General features: G+C 43.7%; 1 protein-coding gene across 1 annotated transcript in view; it reads right to left on the reverse strand.

Moving 5' to 3' along the window:
- Positions 1-563: 563 nt before the first annotated feature.
- The window catches only part of FOXRED2 (FAD dependent oxidoreductase domain containing 2), a 423,284-nt gene continuing 407,303 nt past the window's right edge, over positions 564-16,544 (reverse strand). Inside the window, exon 9 of the mRNA XM_088481219.1 lies at positions 564-858. Within this exon, the coding sequence (XP_088337345.1) occupies positions 656-858 (203 nt within the window). The 3' untranslated portion in view covers positions 564-655. The remainder of the gene's footprint in view (positions 859-16,544) is intronic.

The following is a 16,544-nucleotide window of genomic DNA, read 5'->3' on the forward strand; positions in this document are numbered from 1 at the left end:
GAGGCTACTGTGTTGGGGAGTTGTGTTTGTATTTTTTGCGCCATCAGCTCAGAGTGTTTGAGTGTTTATTCTTAATAAAGCTCAGGGGCATGCTCGTTCTCTGCCTGATGCGGTGACCTAATTTTTATGAGTGAATAGTTGAATTACATAGATTAAACATTTTTCTGGGGATGGGTATGTCTTATCAACATTCAAAATATCGACAATGACAAGTGGGACAGCTTTATGTTGAACACAGCATGCCGACATGGATGTAATGTGATGTAAGGCATTATAAACATGTCAGCTTAAAAACTTTACACATGATGGTAACATCATATTTAAAGTTCTAAAGCCAACATGGTTACAATGCTCTACATTGCATTACTACCTAGTTGGCATGCTGTGTAGAGTTTTCAACGATCTGAATTAATATCATTCCATGCCATGCTAGACAGACATAATTCCACAATCACATCTGATGAAATAGTCATTATTATAAATATAGACAAACAGTGGTCAGAAAGGAACTTAAACAACATATGTAGACTTTTAGTAATTTGTTTAGTTCATCTATAATTTAGTTTAAAGAATCACAATTGCAATCAACTTTAGAGATATAATACATATTTCATATTATCATCAATCAATATCAAGTGAAATATCATATGTAATTTCAAAGTTCGTCCCTTCCGTTTGCCCTATTATGTGAAATTTCAACTGTCCCTCCATTTTTCATGGTATAGCTATCTGTAAGTCCTGCATCATTATTATGCTGCTTTATGTAAACTGTTGATGTAAAACCTTGGTTCCGTAGATAACCGTGTTGGCAGAAGATAGGCAACTTTTGATGCGTCAATGAAAAAACAAAGCAGGAACCTGCAAAGCAAAAAAACAGAAACAAATGGTCAATGATGTGCTCATGTACTAAAACAGCACTTTAATACTTTATGTACTTGTGTTAAAAACTTTCAATAAATGGTATAATTAAAATGGCCAAACTAAAAGAAAAACCCACAGGAGCAAAGAGGTACTATCAGTACAACTAAACAGCAGGTAGAACACAAAATAACAAAATAACAATAAACATCTAATAGATGTCACAAACATGGAGTATACAGTCGTTTTGTACAGGAACATCCTTGGAAATTGTATTACCAATAACAACATATGAAAAACACCTGTAGTGGTGGTCAACTTGGAAGATGAAATGATTGTCCATTTGGGAGGCCATAATCTATTTCCAGTAAGTTAAAGGCTAATTTTTTTTAAAGCAGAAATAATGCCCAATCACAACAAATAAAATAAAAATTAAAAACATACCAGGTGCATCGTGTGTGGTCCAGTCTGTGCACAGTCTGTGTGTGGTCCACTTGTCCGCATTTTGCCATTTGTGGCTTGATCACTGCCCAATTTGTATAGAGATTAGCAACCATCAATGTTTCTGATTCGATGGAAGGACTTTTTCCAACGAATACTGGGAATTTGATGGTTGCCAGCCATCAGATGCAGCTTTCCGATGCTCATATGATGGCTGGCTGTGGGGGAGAAGCAGCAGGAGAAAAGATGCTGTGCGCATGGTATCTATTCTCAGTGTAGGGGGGCCTGACTGCAGCTCAGCATCTCGGGGAGTGCTGGGCATGCCCCCAAAGTGACATGGATGGGGGTGATGCGAGGCTCTGACCCCTTTCACAGAGGCTCTGCCTCTTTTCTTCCACATGTATAACCATCACGATGGTTATACTATTTATTGGTTGTGATGTGGTGACTAGCTGCCATCGCATCGCTGGATTTGATGTCAGAAGCCTGGCAATCATTCGATGCCGGGCTTCCAATGTCCATCCCTAATAGAGACCATCTCCCCTATTTAAGGTATTTGGCTGAAAGTAGGTGTTCTAGGTTCTCACACCAATCAGAGAGCATTGCCTGCTAGTTGCCAGGTTACCAGCCATGCCAACTGGTGGCTGATGTCCCACCCCCCTTCCTGCTTGTACAGGCAATCGGAGGTGCTTGTAATATACCAGGGTTGGATGGCTGGATGGCCAATCATTGGCCATCTGCCTTGCCAATCAATCCGTGATTGGCAAGGCAGATGGCTAATGATGGCCGTTTTCCAGGTCTCGTGCCACTCGGTCAATAATCTGGCCAGCCAGACTGCATATGGTACAGTATAGGGAAGGACATCGGAAACCTGTCATTGAATGGTTGCCGGTCTTCCGACATCAAATCCAGTGATACAATGGCAACTAGCCATCACATCGCAACCATGCGATTGTATAACCACTGCAATGGTTATATTTGTACCTGAAAAGGGGGTGGAGCCTGTGGAAAAGGAGGCTGAGCCTTGCGGCTTCCCCATCATGTCACAGTGGGAGCATGCCTTGCACTCTCCGAGATGCTGGGCTGCCCCAGGCTCCCCCTAATGCTGTGATATGCGAGGCATCTACTCTACCACTGCTTACCTGCTGCTCTGCTATGCAGAGTAGAGGTGGTTGCTCCCACCCACAGCTGCATCCGATGACTGGCAACCATTAAATTCCTGTATTCAATGGAAAAAGTACTTCCATCAAATTGGAAACATCAATTGTTGATAACCATAGGCTTCTGATGTCCATCCCTAGTACAGTATGTTTCGATTGATAGAAGTGTCCAGTAGTTACGTTTGCTGAACTCAGACAAGTATAGCACATATTAACAGCCCACTACTAGAAAACAGCAAAATATGCAGTTTTATATATTTATAAGGGGGTAAGGGGATAGTTATCAAGCTTCCAAATATATGACTGATAGGTCAAAATATATAAAAGTGACATAACATTATAGAGCTATTTATATATTTTTTACATATATTGTGCTGTCATATATAAAACTAATATATAAAAATGGAACTTTCCTTAGGGAATGGAGCTTGTCCCATTTGATATCATCTGTAGGGATAAGAAGGAATATGTCAAATCCCAAGTTTGATAAGTTTTCCCAACTTTTTGGTCTATCATTGGGAATTGAAAGAGGCATTATAGGGTAAGTCACTAGATTTTAGATATCTTTAAAGATCAGTAGCCTAATAATTATCAGTCTATCCCATGTCAGTATGGGATCATAATTATTGTTAAAAAATATAGGTAATTTAATAATTGTGGACATGTATGTAGTTGTAACGGAATTAGTATGTTCTAATCCCGACAGTGAAAGCCCGGCAGGGGTGAAGATCCCGATCGCTAATTTAGGTAAGTACCCCTAACCCTACCCCCTACCCTAACCCTCCTTTAGGGGTGCATAACCCTAACCTCCCCCCAGTGCCTAACCCTAACCCCCCTCTAAGTGCCTAAACCTAACCCCCCTTCCCCGCAGCCTAAACTTAAGTCTCTCGGGGAAGTTCCTAACCCTAACCTTCCCCCGGGGGTGCCTAACCCTAACCCACTTTCCCCTAGCCTAAACCTAACCCTCCCGGGGGGTGCCTGACCCTAGGTCCACCCGGGAGCCCTAAAACGTAACCCTCCCCCCACATGGCTGTCCGCGCCCGGAGCCCGGCTTACCTTCGTTTGGTATGTCGGGCTCCCGGCATAGGTCTAATGACAGACATCGAGATTTCAACACCTGTTATTAGTACCTTGTCGGGATTTAACAGTTGAGAAGCCGTTGGCTTCTTGACTGCATCCCGTTGTAACTATCCATAAAGAGCATACAGCCATGTCCTCTCTAGATGTTGGATATCTTAAAGGATCATAGAGCCAATAATAATGATTCTGTCCTGTTGGATATAGGATCATAATCATTGTTAGGAAATATTAAATTGTTATCTTATCATTAGTTGTGAATAGCCATATCATACAGTCTTGGCTTATGCCTGTGATGTTATGTCCATAAGAAACGTGTAGCATATTGCAAACCTGTTTGAAAAGTGTAATTGTGAGCATGTTAGATACTGTAGTTGACCTACAAGTGAGTAATTAAAATGTGCTGCCTACAACAATGTGCATAGCATACTGGACAAGTTAGATGCTGCAATAGAACAGCAGGTAACAGATTGACTGTACAATGTCACCTCAAACAACGTGTATTGTGTATTTGTGGATGTCAGCTGCTGTGTCAGAACAGCTAATAGCAAAGTGAGTAATTCTAAAGTGTCACCTAAAACTGGGAGTATAGCCAGGGATGTTTTAAGAGAGGAGGGGGGCCATGTGCAGACTCAGTGCAGGCCCCCTCCTCTCTATAACAGTGCCACAGCGGGTGCAGTAGAGTAGATTCTGGCTTAGTGCCAGAATCTACTGCACATGCGTGGGTCCCCAGGAAAATGGCACCCACGCCATTTTCCAATAGGCAGCAGTACTGCACATGCGCAAATCACTGGGAAAATTACTTTTTTTGCTGCTCTGCAGCGCTGGCCTGGCACTGCAGAGCAGTTCTCTGGAGACAATGGACAGGTAAGTTTCAAGACAATATGGGTGCAGGTTGTGCTGTGTGGGCCCCCCTGGACCCAGGGAACAGTGTGCATCGCATACCCTGCACCCATTATAGATACGCCCCTGAGTATAGCATACTATACTTGTGAGCATGTTAGATGCTGTATCAGACCACCATAAAAGAATACTGTGTAGGTGATTTGTAGAAGCTATAAGAGAAAAGTGCTAATAGAAAAAATTATTTTGTCAAAGATTTAAATGTTAAGGTTATAGACAAGAATATACTGTATAGCATAGTATGAATGCATAATAATAATAATATAAATGTATGTGAAGGAAGTGTAAATGATGCTAGTAGGAGAGAACAGTACCTATAACTTCTAAATGTATGTATAGTCAAAAGGGAAATATTGTTGGATGAGTATTACACAATTGATTGAATGAATGCATCATAGTTAATGTACACATTCATTCCTCTTGGTGCTAGAGCTCCCAGTCTGAAAGTTCACTCGGATTCTCATTTCAGTAGTTCCTTAGTCAAATCTTGGATCCCAAGGTTAATTTTTTTACAATCTGAAAGCTTTGAGGTGATGAAATGTGCTCTTATGATGGAGATGAAAATGGCAGGCAGCAGATGTTCATTTTTTAATTTTTGTCAAATCCGAAGCAGAATTCCTAATTGAGCCTATATTTTCAAAGATCCGATTTTTGAGGATACAGGTTGTTATGCCCACATATTTCATTGGCGGTCTGCCTTGCCAATCATGGCAAATTTTATGCATATTGGCCAACCAGCCCTGTGATGTCACAAGCACCTCAGATTGGCTGTACAAGCAGGAATGGGGGCGGGACACCAATCGACGGGCTGGCATGTCTGCTAATCTGGCAATCAGCAGACAATGCGCTCTGATTGGCGTGTGACCTGGAACACCTACTTCTGGCCAATACAAGCCAAATACCTTAAATAGAGGAGACGTCTATACAAATTGGGCAGTGATCAAGCCACAAACAGTAAAACGCACGTCTGGACTAGCAGATAACAGGGTGACTATATAATGTAAACTCAAACAGTGTGTATTGCGTATTTGTGGATATCAGCTGCTGTTTCAGAACAGCTAATAGCAACAGGTAATATATTTTAATGAATTAAATAAAAGTTACATTTTGATTCAATTTGTTATAAAAGTGCCTCGCAAAAGAGTATTTCTTTCTCTTCCCTCTGGATTCACTTGTAAAATACAACTGACTATGGGTGCACCACCAACTTCAGTGACAAGATGTTGCACTTGGTATCTTTTGAATCTTTATTTTACTTGTTGTGATTGAGCAACTAACCTTTGTACCTTAGATCACAGACCTCTTATGTGCTGTTAATGTACACAACATAAGGGTAAACCTTCAGCAGTGGCATAACTAGGGCAGGGCAAGCGGGGCATGTGCCCTGGGTGACGTGGGACCGCGGCACGGGAGGGGCACCTCCAGCCACTATACCAGCCCATCCTAGTTAACCAGTGAGTGCGGTCAGCACTACACATTTACACAGGACCGGCGCTAGGCTTCCCAGCGCCCGTCCAGTGCTGCACAGCTGAGACCCTTCCCTCCTTCTGAGCGCTTGCCCAATAGCGCCAGGTGGAGGGTGGCAGGTGGGCTCATGCTGTGGATAACACACACATTGTCACCATCACTGGCGGCGATGTGTGCTTTAATCAGCAGCCAATGAGAGTCAGACAGACTCTCATTGGCTGCTGCTACTGCACACACATCTCCGCCAGCACTGGCGGCAATGTGTGTGTTAAACAGCAGCCAATGAGAGTCAGATAGACTCTCATTGACTGCTGCAGCGCCCACTGCAAGAGCCGGCTCCCTTCCAGCTCCTGCAGTGGATAATGGGAGAGACGTCATGATGTCTCTCCCATAATGCAGAGCGCGCCAGCCTGGGAAGACTGACGTGCGGACGGTGGTGGGAGCCGGAGCGTGAATTCAGGTAAATATTCTTCTTTTATTTATTGTTTAATTCCAGAGTGTATTTGTCGGGGTGGGGGCACTTATACTGGGGGCACTGCATCAGGGGGGGACTATTACTAAGGAAGGGACTACTACTGGGGGCACTGCTTCGGGGGGGACCACTACTGGTGGCACTGCATCGTGGGGGCCACTACTGGGGACTACTACAGGGGGCACTGCATCAAGGGGGACTCCTACTGGGGGCAGTATATAAAGGGCACTGTAAAAGGGAGACTACTACTGGAGGCACTGCATTGGAGGGGACCACAACTGGGAACTACTACTGGGGGGAACACTACTGGGCGGGGACTACTACTGGGGGCACTGCATCAAGGGGAACTCCTACTGGGTCACTATATAAGGGGCTTACTACTGGGGGCACTGCACAGGGGGGACCACTACAGGGGCACTGAAAAGGGAGAACCACTACAGGGGCACTGCATAGGGGGATAACAACTGGGGTCCTGTATAACGGGGACAACTACTGGGGGCCTGCATAAGGGGGATCACTCCTGGGGGCACTGTATAAAGAGCACTGCATATGGGGGATCACTACTGGGGGACTGCATATGGGGGATCACTACTGGGGGCACTGTATAAGGGGAACTAATGGCACGCTACATAAGGGGGACTACTACAGGGGGAACTGTGTAAGGGGCACTGCATATAGGGGATCACTACTGGGGGCACTGTAAAAGGGGCACTACTGTGGGCCTGCATAAGGGGGATCACTCCTGGGGAACTGTATAAGGGGCACTGCATATGGGGGATCACTACTGGGGGCACTGTATAAGGGGAACTAATGGGGGGCTGCAAAAGGGGGACCAATACAGGAGGCACTGTGTAAGAGGCACTGCATATGGGGGACCACTACTGGGGGCCTGTATAAGGAGAACTAATCGGGGGCTGCATAAGGGGGACCACTACTGGGGGTACTGTATAAGGGGCACTACAGGGGGCCTGCATAAGAGGGACCACTACTGGGGGTACTGCATAGGGGGGACTGTATAAAGGGCACTGCATTAAGGTGCAAATGGAAAGAAATGTTCCCAGTGACAAGAAAGTGGTGTTTGTCAGGTTGACATGCCCCATTTTTCAGTCGCCACGCCCCATGTGACCATTCCCATTTTTGCCGCATGCACACATAGTGGTGGGGGGGGCTCCATTTTAAAATTTGCCCTGGGCTCCAAATACCCTAGTTACGCCACTGACCTTCAGCAATACCATGGGCTATAAGTTGTTTATAAATGCAGTGGATTTGTGCATATAAAGCATAGCAGAATACACATATTAACTAATATTCTGTCAGGTGGGACTCTTATTGAGCAGTGCACAGTTGTTTCTATTTTGACGCTTTAACTTTTCTCAGGTGGGACTCTCATTGAGCCCTTTATCTCCAATTTCTGCACTGGGTATTCCCATCAGGGGTGACTATATATGTCTATGACGGGAATACCCACCGCAGAAATTACTATAAGGGGTTGGGGACAAGGGAATACTTCTGCACCAGTAGGTAACAAATGCTAGTAACAGTACAACCCCAATTTTCTTAATCATGGATTATGGTACCTCTCGTATAAGTATGGGGGGTGCTGGCAGAAACAATAAGTAGACAAAAAGAGAAAGAGAAATTGTCTCTTTGTTGGCACACTCAAAAAAATCAATAAAATATAACGTTTATTAGATCAAATTAAAATTACATGCCTCTTCAGTGAAATATTAAAATCAATTTATTGTGTAAATAATAATAGTGAAAAAAGCAAAAAAACTGAATAAAGAGAATGTAATATAAAATTGATTTTGCTGCCCAATTATTAGTTTCATAATATTGTTCCAATGTGTCTTGGTTACTTATATCTCTTATTATGGAGAATGTGCACCATTACACACTAACACTTGTTATTTTGATAAATCAACTCCTAATAATATATTAGGGTGGCGTATATCTCCTAGTATAATGTCGAAGTTGATACAAGATCAGCTTAAAATTAGATCGAAACGATGCCATCTTGCGAGTGGCCGCAAGACACCATCTTGAAAATGAGATCCGCAAGACGCCATTTTGCGAATGGCCGCTCAGCGCCATTTTAGCTAAACTCACACTTAAGTACATATGGAGATGCTATTATTAGCATCATGCGATCGCATATTTTACCATACCCCATACACACATTAATACACACAGTTGCGCTGTTAAAATGTCGCACATTAGCGAATGCATAATACCCCGCATGCAAACGCTGTATATTAGCGTCATGCGTACGCATCTTCCCCAAGTTAACTAGCATCTTTTCCCAAACCCCTAACACTTACACACTGCACATTCATGAAAAAGGTTCCATAGCTTAAAGGTATAAGATTCAAGTTTTATCCATTTAGTACTAATACTGTGAAATAAAGGCTATTTGGTATCTTAGGTTTAATACATGATAAGTAAACCGTGTTTGGTGTTGCACTGATCTGCACTTTCTCAACAGCTTCCCGGTATCATCGGTGTGAAGATCGCAACGTGCATTCTCAACTTATGGACCGTAGAAAGTTAAAGCACCAAAATGTACTTTGTAAAACTAACAGCTTAGGTTTGCATGAGGTGGGAAAACGGAGACAAAAGGCTGTCGGAGGCTGGTCTGTGTCCATTTGAATTGACCTGTTAAATGTCCTGTAACAGAAGCACCGTGATGGAGAACCAATGGGATGGCAACAAACCTCTCTATTGTATAGTCTATTTCTGTAAGGTTATATATATGTGTGTTCTGACCCCAGTCTTCATGCTGATGCTGTTGATGGAGGTTTCTTGTTGATGCTGGAATCTGGTCCCAGAGCGCGTGCGTATATATAACTGTACCTTGGGTCTGTATGATTTCTTTGCACTAAATTGTACTTAGATCACAGCGTGTAACTATCTGTACTTTGCTTGAATAATACTTTGTGCTTTGGAAACACATGTTCAAGGTCTGAAGTCTTTTATTTTACTGTATGACTGTGTATGCAAATAGCGTCAATTTTAGAAGGTATATGCAGGTTTTTAGAAGATATAGGCAGGAGCGTATAGAGGTTTAAATTCAGTATCCTTAGTTGGGGCTTCGTAGAGTGAGGTCACTTACCTATTCACACAATAAACATACGGTTATCGATCTCTCAGCAAAAGGTGGAGTGTGGCCACACGCAGTTTACTGCAACCACTTGATGCTGAGAAGTCACTATCCGTTATCCTGTGAGTCAAGGTATGCTGACTAGAATCCAGGGACAAGAAAGGAAAAAGTTTGTTTTCCTTTGTTGATAGAATTTCACGCTAAAAAGGGTGCCGCACTATTGTGCATGAGGCTGAGTCGCATTTTTGCATGCGCAGCAGAGACGCACTTTTGCATACACAGCTAAGGGTAAGTCATACGGTTGTGTAGTAGTCGCATTATTGTGTATGCGACTAGTCACACAATAGCGTATACCTATTTCCGGTTGTGCTGCCACGTGTTTAAACAAAGCCGTTGAGTTTACATTATCAACTGTTGCCAATAACTGGGTTAATGTGTATTTTTCTGCACAGGGAAAAAGTGTGGAACTGTGAGTATTTGTTTAGGGTGTAACACGGGACCTTAATTTTAAGGGTATCATAGGACGCTTAAGTACTAGGCGCAGCAGTTGGCCTAGTAACTCGGTAGCAGCTTACCGTTTACTTTACACAAGGCAGGTGTATGGGTTGTTATTTTTGTTAGGGTTCGGCTCCCAGTGTGATTATAGTATTCAGTAATCAGTGTATGTGATCTGTTAGGCTTATTTGAGCACTATAATTGAACCACATAGTTTTGGGATAAACTATGATTGTGAACTGGTGAGAGAGGGGATGAAATCAACTGCCCTCTTACAGTTGGAAAGTACTTAAAAAGGGATTGCTGCGTGGAAGCGGCCTTTTCTTCCATAGGTGAGTGGAGGCATCTAGAGGTCCTCCATAAGGTTCGTGGATGCATACTTTTTCAAAGGCGTCCACAGGTAAGTGAAAGTATCTTGACTGTCTTTTCACCAGTTTAAATCTTTATTGAAAAACGTAGGAGTTGTCCCAAGATGGGAGCCACGCAAACAATAGAGATGTTAGACAGTGATGTGCTGCTAATGGAAGCGCCGCTTGGATTGGCCCATTGTATTATGCATACTAAGTATGGTGCTTATGCAATAAGGTATTGTGACGTATGGTTTAAGATAATGATGAAGAGTGTTAGACTGTTTCCCAGAATTGGTAGTTTTGATAAGGATGTATTGAATAATGTCCGGGATCACATCAGTCTGGTGCGTTCTCGAGGGAAAAAGGTAAAATATTATGAATGTTTAAAATTGTGGCAGCATGAAGGGGATGCGCGGCTTAAAAATGTGCAAGTGACGCAAACTAGCATTGCGAACGCATTGCCAGAAAGTACACCTGTGACGCTAAATTGCAATTCGTGCGAGCCGCAAAACAGAGCGCATGCGCGACAAGGTAGTGTTGTGGAAGGTATTGCCAGTAGTTCACACGCACCACCACCACTAAATGTGGATGGGGGTGCAGGTACAGTTATTGAAAAAAACAATAAAAATGTAACAAGCAATTTGTACCCTCTCTTAAGTAACCATAAGGAAAATGTTTATGATGTGGATAATGAGCCTATTGTCATGTCTGCCATTTCCCATGCTGTGCACATGTTAGATGCAGCACCACGACAAGCACAAGTAGTGCCACCATCTCCATCAGTAACAGCACGGGAATTGTTATCATCCTCTGCACCCGTAGAGGAAGTTGTTAATACTATACATTGCAGCAACAGACTAAACCCCCAGCCAGGTAATAAGGTCAAAGGTAGCAGTGCGGCTGGTCTGCATCCCATCCGGACAATAACTGTTCCAAATGGGAATGCGGATGCGAACAGAGTAGTGCCCACAAGGGAAGTAGTAATGCACTGTCCTTGGACAAGAGCGGAGCTAAATTCCATAATGAATGATTTCCCCAATCCCAAAAAGGAATTAGCCAAATGTCAAAGATTTTTGAGAAATTTGGGCAGTTCCCACGAGCCAATTAACAAAGATTGGCGAGTAGTGTTAAGGGCTTTTCTTCCACGCAATATCGACGGGACAAAATTTATCACGGATTGTGTATTGGATGGAGACGTTCCCTTAACAGACTGAATTAATCAAGATAACATTTCCCGCATTGTAACTCAATTGGGTATATATTTTCCAGTAGCAGTTAACTGGAACAAAATCTTCACCATAAAACAAAAAGAGAGTGAATCTGCAGAAGATTATTGCGGCCGGGCTCTACAGGCTGTCACCCAGTACACTGGGTTATAAGATATTAACGATAGCACTCACCACAGGGGAATAATTGTCACTGTACTCATGGATGGTCTTAAAGAGAACCTAAAGACCCGGGTTCAGACCTCACAGCCTGGCTGGAGGGGAGTCACAAAAGATACCCTCATAGAATCCGCCATAGAACATGACAAAAACATCTCTAAAAAGAGAGAGACCCAGAGCGAGAAATGAATGGCTGTCAGTATTCAAGCTCTAGAAGGAATGACGGTAACATCACAGCCAACAGACACACTTGCACCCACATCCACAACTGCACCTGCACCTGAACAGTTACACGTCCTCACTAATCCCACACCACAGCAAACACAGCCCTACCCCACTTATCATACACAACCACAGGTCCCATACTATCCACAAACTAAATACCTCCCACAATATCCTTTTCCTCAATATCCTTATCAATACCCACCACCTTTCTTTCCTGCTCAACCCACACAACAATCCTTTCATCCTCTTCCCACGAAAGTGTTTTATTTGCAAACAGCCAGGACATGTAAGTAAGAACTGTACGGCAAAAAGGTTAGGACCACCAAACCAGGGAGTACCAGGATATCCCCATAAAGGATATACACAGGCACCAGCTCCAATTGTGACTGTTAATGCTTTATTGGAGAGTGGGAGCCAACGCTAGGGGTCAGGTCATACCTGTAGTCTACAGATAGTCAGGTTAATGTACTAGGGAAGAGCCAGTCATGATGGTTCATGTAGCTGGTACTAAATATCCTTTTCTTGTAGACACAGGGGTGACCAGGTCAGTGATAAAATCTCCCGTTAATTTACAGGTAACCAACGAGACACTACCAGCAATGGGCATAACAGGTAAAATGCAACATTATCCTTTAACAAAATCCACAGAGGTTACTATCAGGCCATTGCATACCAGGCATTCTTTCCTCCTGGCAGCAACAGCTCCTACTAACCTACTGGGAAGAGATTTGTTATGTAAGATGGGATGTGTCATATATTATACCCCTGATGGTGTATTTTTAGATATCCCAGAGAGAGTTGCGCACGAAGTGAGGGATATGTTGGACACTCCCCAAAGGTTAATGTATCACTCTACCAGTTTAAATGAAAATCCATCCCAGGTAGATCAAATGTTGTCCCAAATTCCAGATTCACTTTGGACAAAGGATGGACAGGACACTGGATTAATGGTAAACGTAAGTCCCGTAATGGTAAATTTAAAAGGCGGTAGGCAAGCTCCAAAAATTCCCCAGTACCCACTAAAACAGGATGCAGAATTAGGGATTTATCCAATAATTGAGCGATTATTACAACAGGGAATTTTAGTTCATACAGCTAGTGTAGCCAACAGTCCCATCTTCCCGGTAAAGAAGAGTGGTGGGAGGGGATATAGGCTGGTACAAAACCTTAGAGGTGTTAATAAGGTAGTAGAGAGCCAATTTCCCATAGTGCCAGCTGTCATTCTTATGCAGATCCCACCAAAAGCAACCCATTTCACTGTCATTGACCTCTGTTCTGCTTTCTTCTCTGTGCCTCTCCATCCTGACTGTCAGTATCTATTCGCTTTCACATACAGGGGTGTACAATACACATGGACACGATTGCCCCAAGGTTTCATAGACAGCCCCAGTACCTTCTACCAGGCCTTGCACGACTGTTTACAATCTTTTCAACCTGCCAATGGGTCTGTTCTGATTCAATATGTAGATGATTTATTGCTATGTTCTGATTCGTTTATGTCATGTTTAAATGATACTAAACTTTTGTTGTTTTACCTCTCACACACAGGACACAAGGTTGCTAAGGACAAACTACAGCCATGCCAATCCAGAGTAAAATATTTGGGACACTGCCTTACTCAGGGGTTACGACATCTCACAAATGACAGAATCCAAGCCATAAAGAATATGACACTGCTGCAGAACCAACAGCAAATCTGAACCTTCTTGGGAATGTGTGGATACTGTAGAATGTGGATCCCAGGTTTTTCTATTTTGGCCTTGCCATTACAGGACTTAGGATCTCATTCAGAGTCGGTTCTAGTGGCCGCATGGTCGTACGCCACCAATGTTCGCTAAAGTGCGCATGCGTAAAGTTCGCAATGCGTGTGCGCAAACTAGCTGCTATGATCAGAAATTTCTCTCTCCTTGAACACAGCCAGGTCGGTAGTTTGAGTGACAGATTGAGGCATTTGTGGGTGGTAACAGGGGAAGGTGCTTGAAAACGGGGGAGTGGAGATCCGAACGCAGGCGTGCCTAATTATGCGAACAGCATTTTATGGGAGTGCATAATTAACAAAGTAGTGTCATGGCACACGTGACATGGGTGGTTTGTACACTGACCTGATTGTAGTGCTTAAGAGAGGGTATGGTCAACCTTAAGCTCTACGACCAGCTCCGATGGTTTCCGATGGTCTTGATTAATCCTTATATGCCCGGAAATGATGTGTAATGCGTACGAGAAGGTGGTGGTGTTTTTATCTTAAGGCCGCATCCTCCCCTTGGTCGGCCAGCTACCGATCCGATTTTAAGGACGCAACTTGCGAGTGCATCATTTGCATATCCGGACCCTTTTCCCTTACAACCATGCGGCCACTACGACCGACTCTGAATGAGGTCCTTAGTTTCTTCCTCAAAACCTGATTGTGTCATACACACAGAGGAATCAGTGCAGGCATTCCTTAACCTTAAGGATAGTCTGACAAAAGCACCTGCATTGGGAATACCTGATTATGAAAACATTTTGATTTGTATTGTACGGAAGCCGATGGTTGTGCTGCAGGTGTCCTCACACAAAAACATGGTGATGCCAGTAGGCCCGTAGCATACTACAGTGCCCATTTGGACATTGTGGCAAGATCACTCCCAACGTGTTTAAGAAGTGTGGCAGCAACGGCTCTATTGGTGAGTAAAAGTGAGGACGTAGTATTGGGCCATGATATGATTGTCTATACTCCCCACACTGTATCTGCTCTGCTGAACTCTGCCCAAACCAGACATGTTTCTTCAGCTAGGTTTGCCAAATGGGAACTAGCTCTAATTGCACCTGCAAACATCACTGTTAAACGATGCAATACGCTGAATCCAGCAACGTATTTACCATATGTACAACATGATGTACAAAGGGTGTAAGGAGACAAGTTGCTGGCGGGAATTGAGTTCAGCGGACATAATGATACACACGATTGTATGGAATATCTGAATCAGACCTTTATTGCTAGACCTGACATACATGACACACCTTTAGAGAATGTGGATGTGACATTTTACACGGACGGGAGTTGTCATAGACAGACAGACACAGGTGAATTATGTACAGGTTATGCTGTTGTAAATGACACAGACATCATAGAAGCTGAACCCCTTGGTCCTCCTCACTCAGCCCAGGTGGCAGAGTTTGTAGCACTGAAAAGAGAGTGCGAACTGGCAGCAGGCAAATCTGCTAACATTTGCACGGACTCTAGGTATGCGTTTGGAGTGGTACACGATTTTGGAGCTCTATGGCGTCTGAGAAATTTTATGACAGCAGCAGGCACACCAGTTGCACATTCCAGACATATAAAACAATTACTAAAAGCAATCCAACTGCCCAAAACAGTGGCAATAATTAAGTGTAAAGCCCATACATGTGAGGATGATCCGATGTCACTGGGCAACAACAGAGCAGATGAAGCTGCAAAATGGGCAGCAGTGTTAAAAATGAACATACCAACAGAACAAATTATGGCCCTCATTCAGAGCCGCTTGTTAGCGGCAGTACGCTCGTTCCGAGCGATGTTTGCACATCTGCGCATGCGTACGCTTTTTAGTACGCATGCGCGAACCAGTCAGTGCGGCCGAAAATCCTTTGTACGCTATATAGCGAGTGCCTGCTATTTTGAGTGACAGAATGAGGCGTATGTGGGTGGTAACAGGGGAAGGTGCTTGAAAATGGGGAGTGGAGATCCGAACGCAGGCGTGCTTAAAGGTCAAAACGGGCGTTTTATGGGTGTGTATATTTAAAACAGCAGCGTCATTGACCACGTTACTGGGTTATTTTATAGCCAGAACTGCACGCAAATTTGTGGTAGCAAACACCAACCACAAGAATAGCGAGCAGTTCATACGCTGGTCGATGTACTCGATTAATCTAATAAATAGCGGACATGACGTAGGATGCGTGCGGCCAGGGGGCGTTTTTAACAAATAAACGAGCGTATGTTTTGCTCGTTCGTTCAGACTTAGAGGTGTGAACACACTGCAATGTGCGTACGGATCATTTAAATAGCCACCCCTTGATTTTAAACGAACGACCGCAAATAGCGTGCGGCTCTGAATGAGGGCCTATGTCTTTTCAAACAATTGATATGCTGAAATTAATTGAGATGCAAAATTTGTGTTCAATCCAGGAACAGTCAGTCTGGAAGTCCAAGGGATGTGGGCAAGAGTCCTCCGGGCTCTGGAGGGATGGACAAGGTAAGCCAGTAGCCCCCAAGGCAGCACACGGTCTGACTCATCTGGGAAAGCAAGGTATGTGCAAATTGGTGAGAGCATACTGGTGTGCATCGGGTTTTTCTTCACAAGCAGAAAAGAGAGCAATGTTCTGTCTGACCTGCTTGAGGAAGAACATAGGGAAAGCGATCCCTACCAAAACATCCCACATTCCACCGACTGACGGACCTTTCCAAGTAATACAAATTGATTTAATCCAATTATCACCCTGCAGGAATCTCAAGTATGTATTAGTGTGCACTGACGTGTTTTCCAATTGGTTTGAGGCCTACCCAGTGGCCACTAATACTGCTGCATTTACTGCCAAGAAAATAGTACAGGAGTTTGTATGCAGATACGGTATCCCTAAAATTATCGAGAG

The sequence above is a fragment of the Taudactylus pleione genome, unplaced genomic scaffold, assembly GCF_031769625.1.
Source record: "Taudactylus pleione unplaced genomic scaffold, aTauple2 ptg000266l, whole genome shotgun sequence".
In the NCBI taxonomy this organism is placed as follows: Eukaryota; Metazoa; Chordata; class Amphibia; order Anura; family Myobatrachidae; genus Taudactylus; species Taudactylus pleione.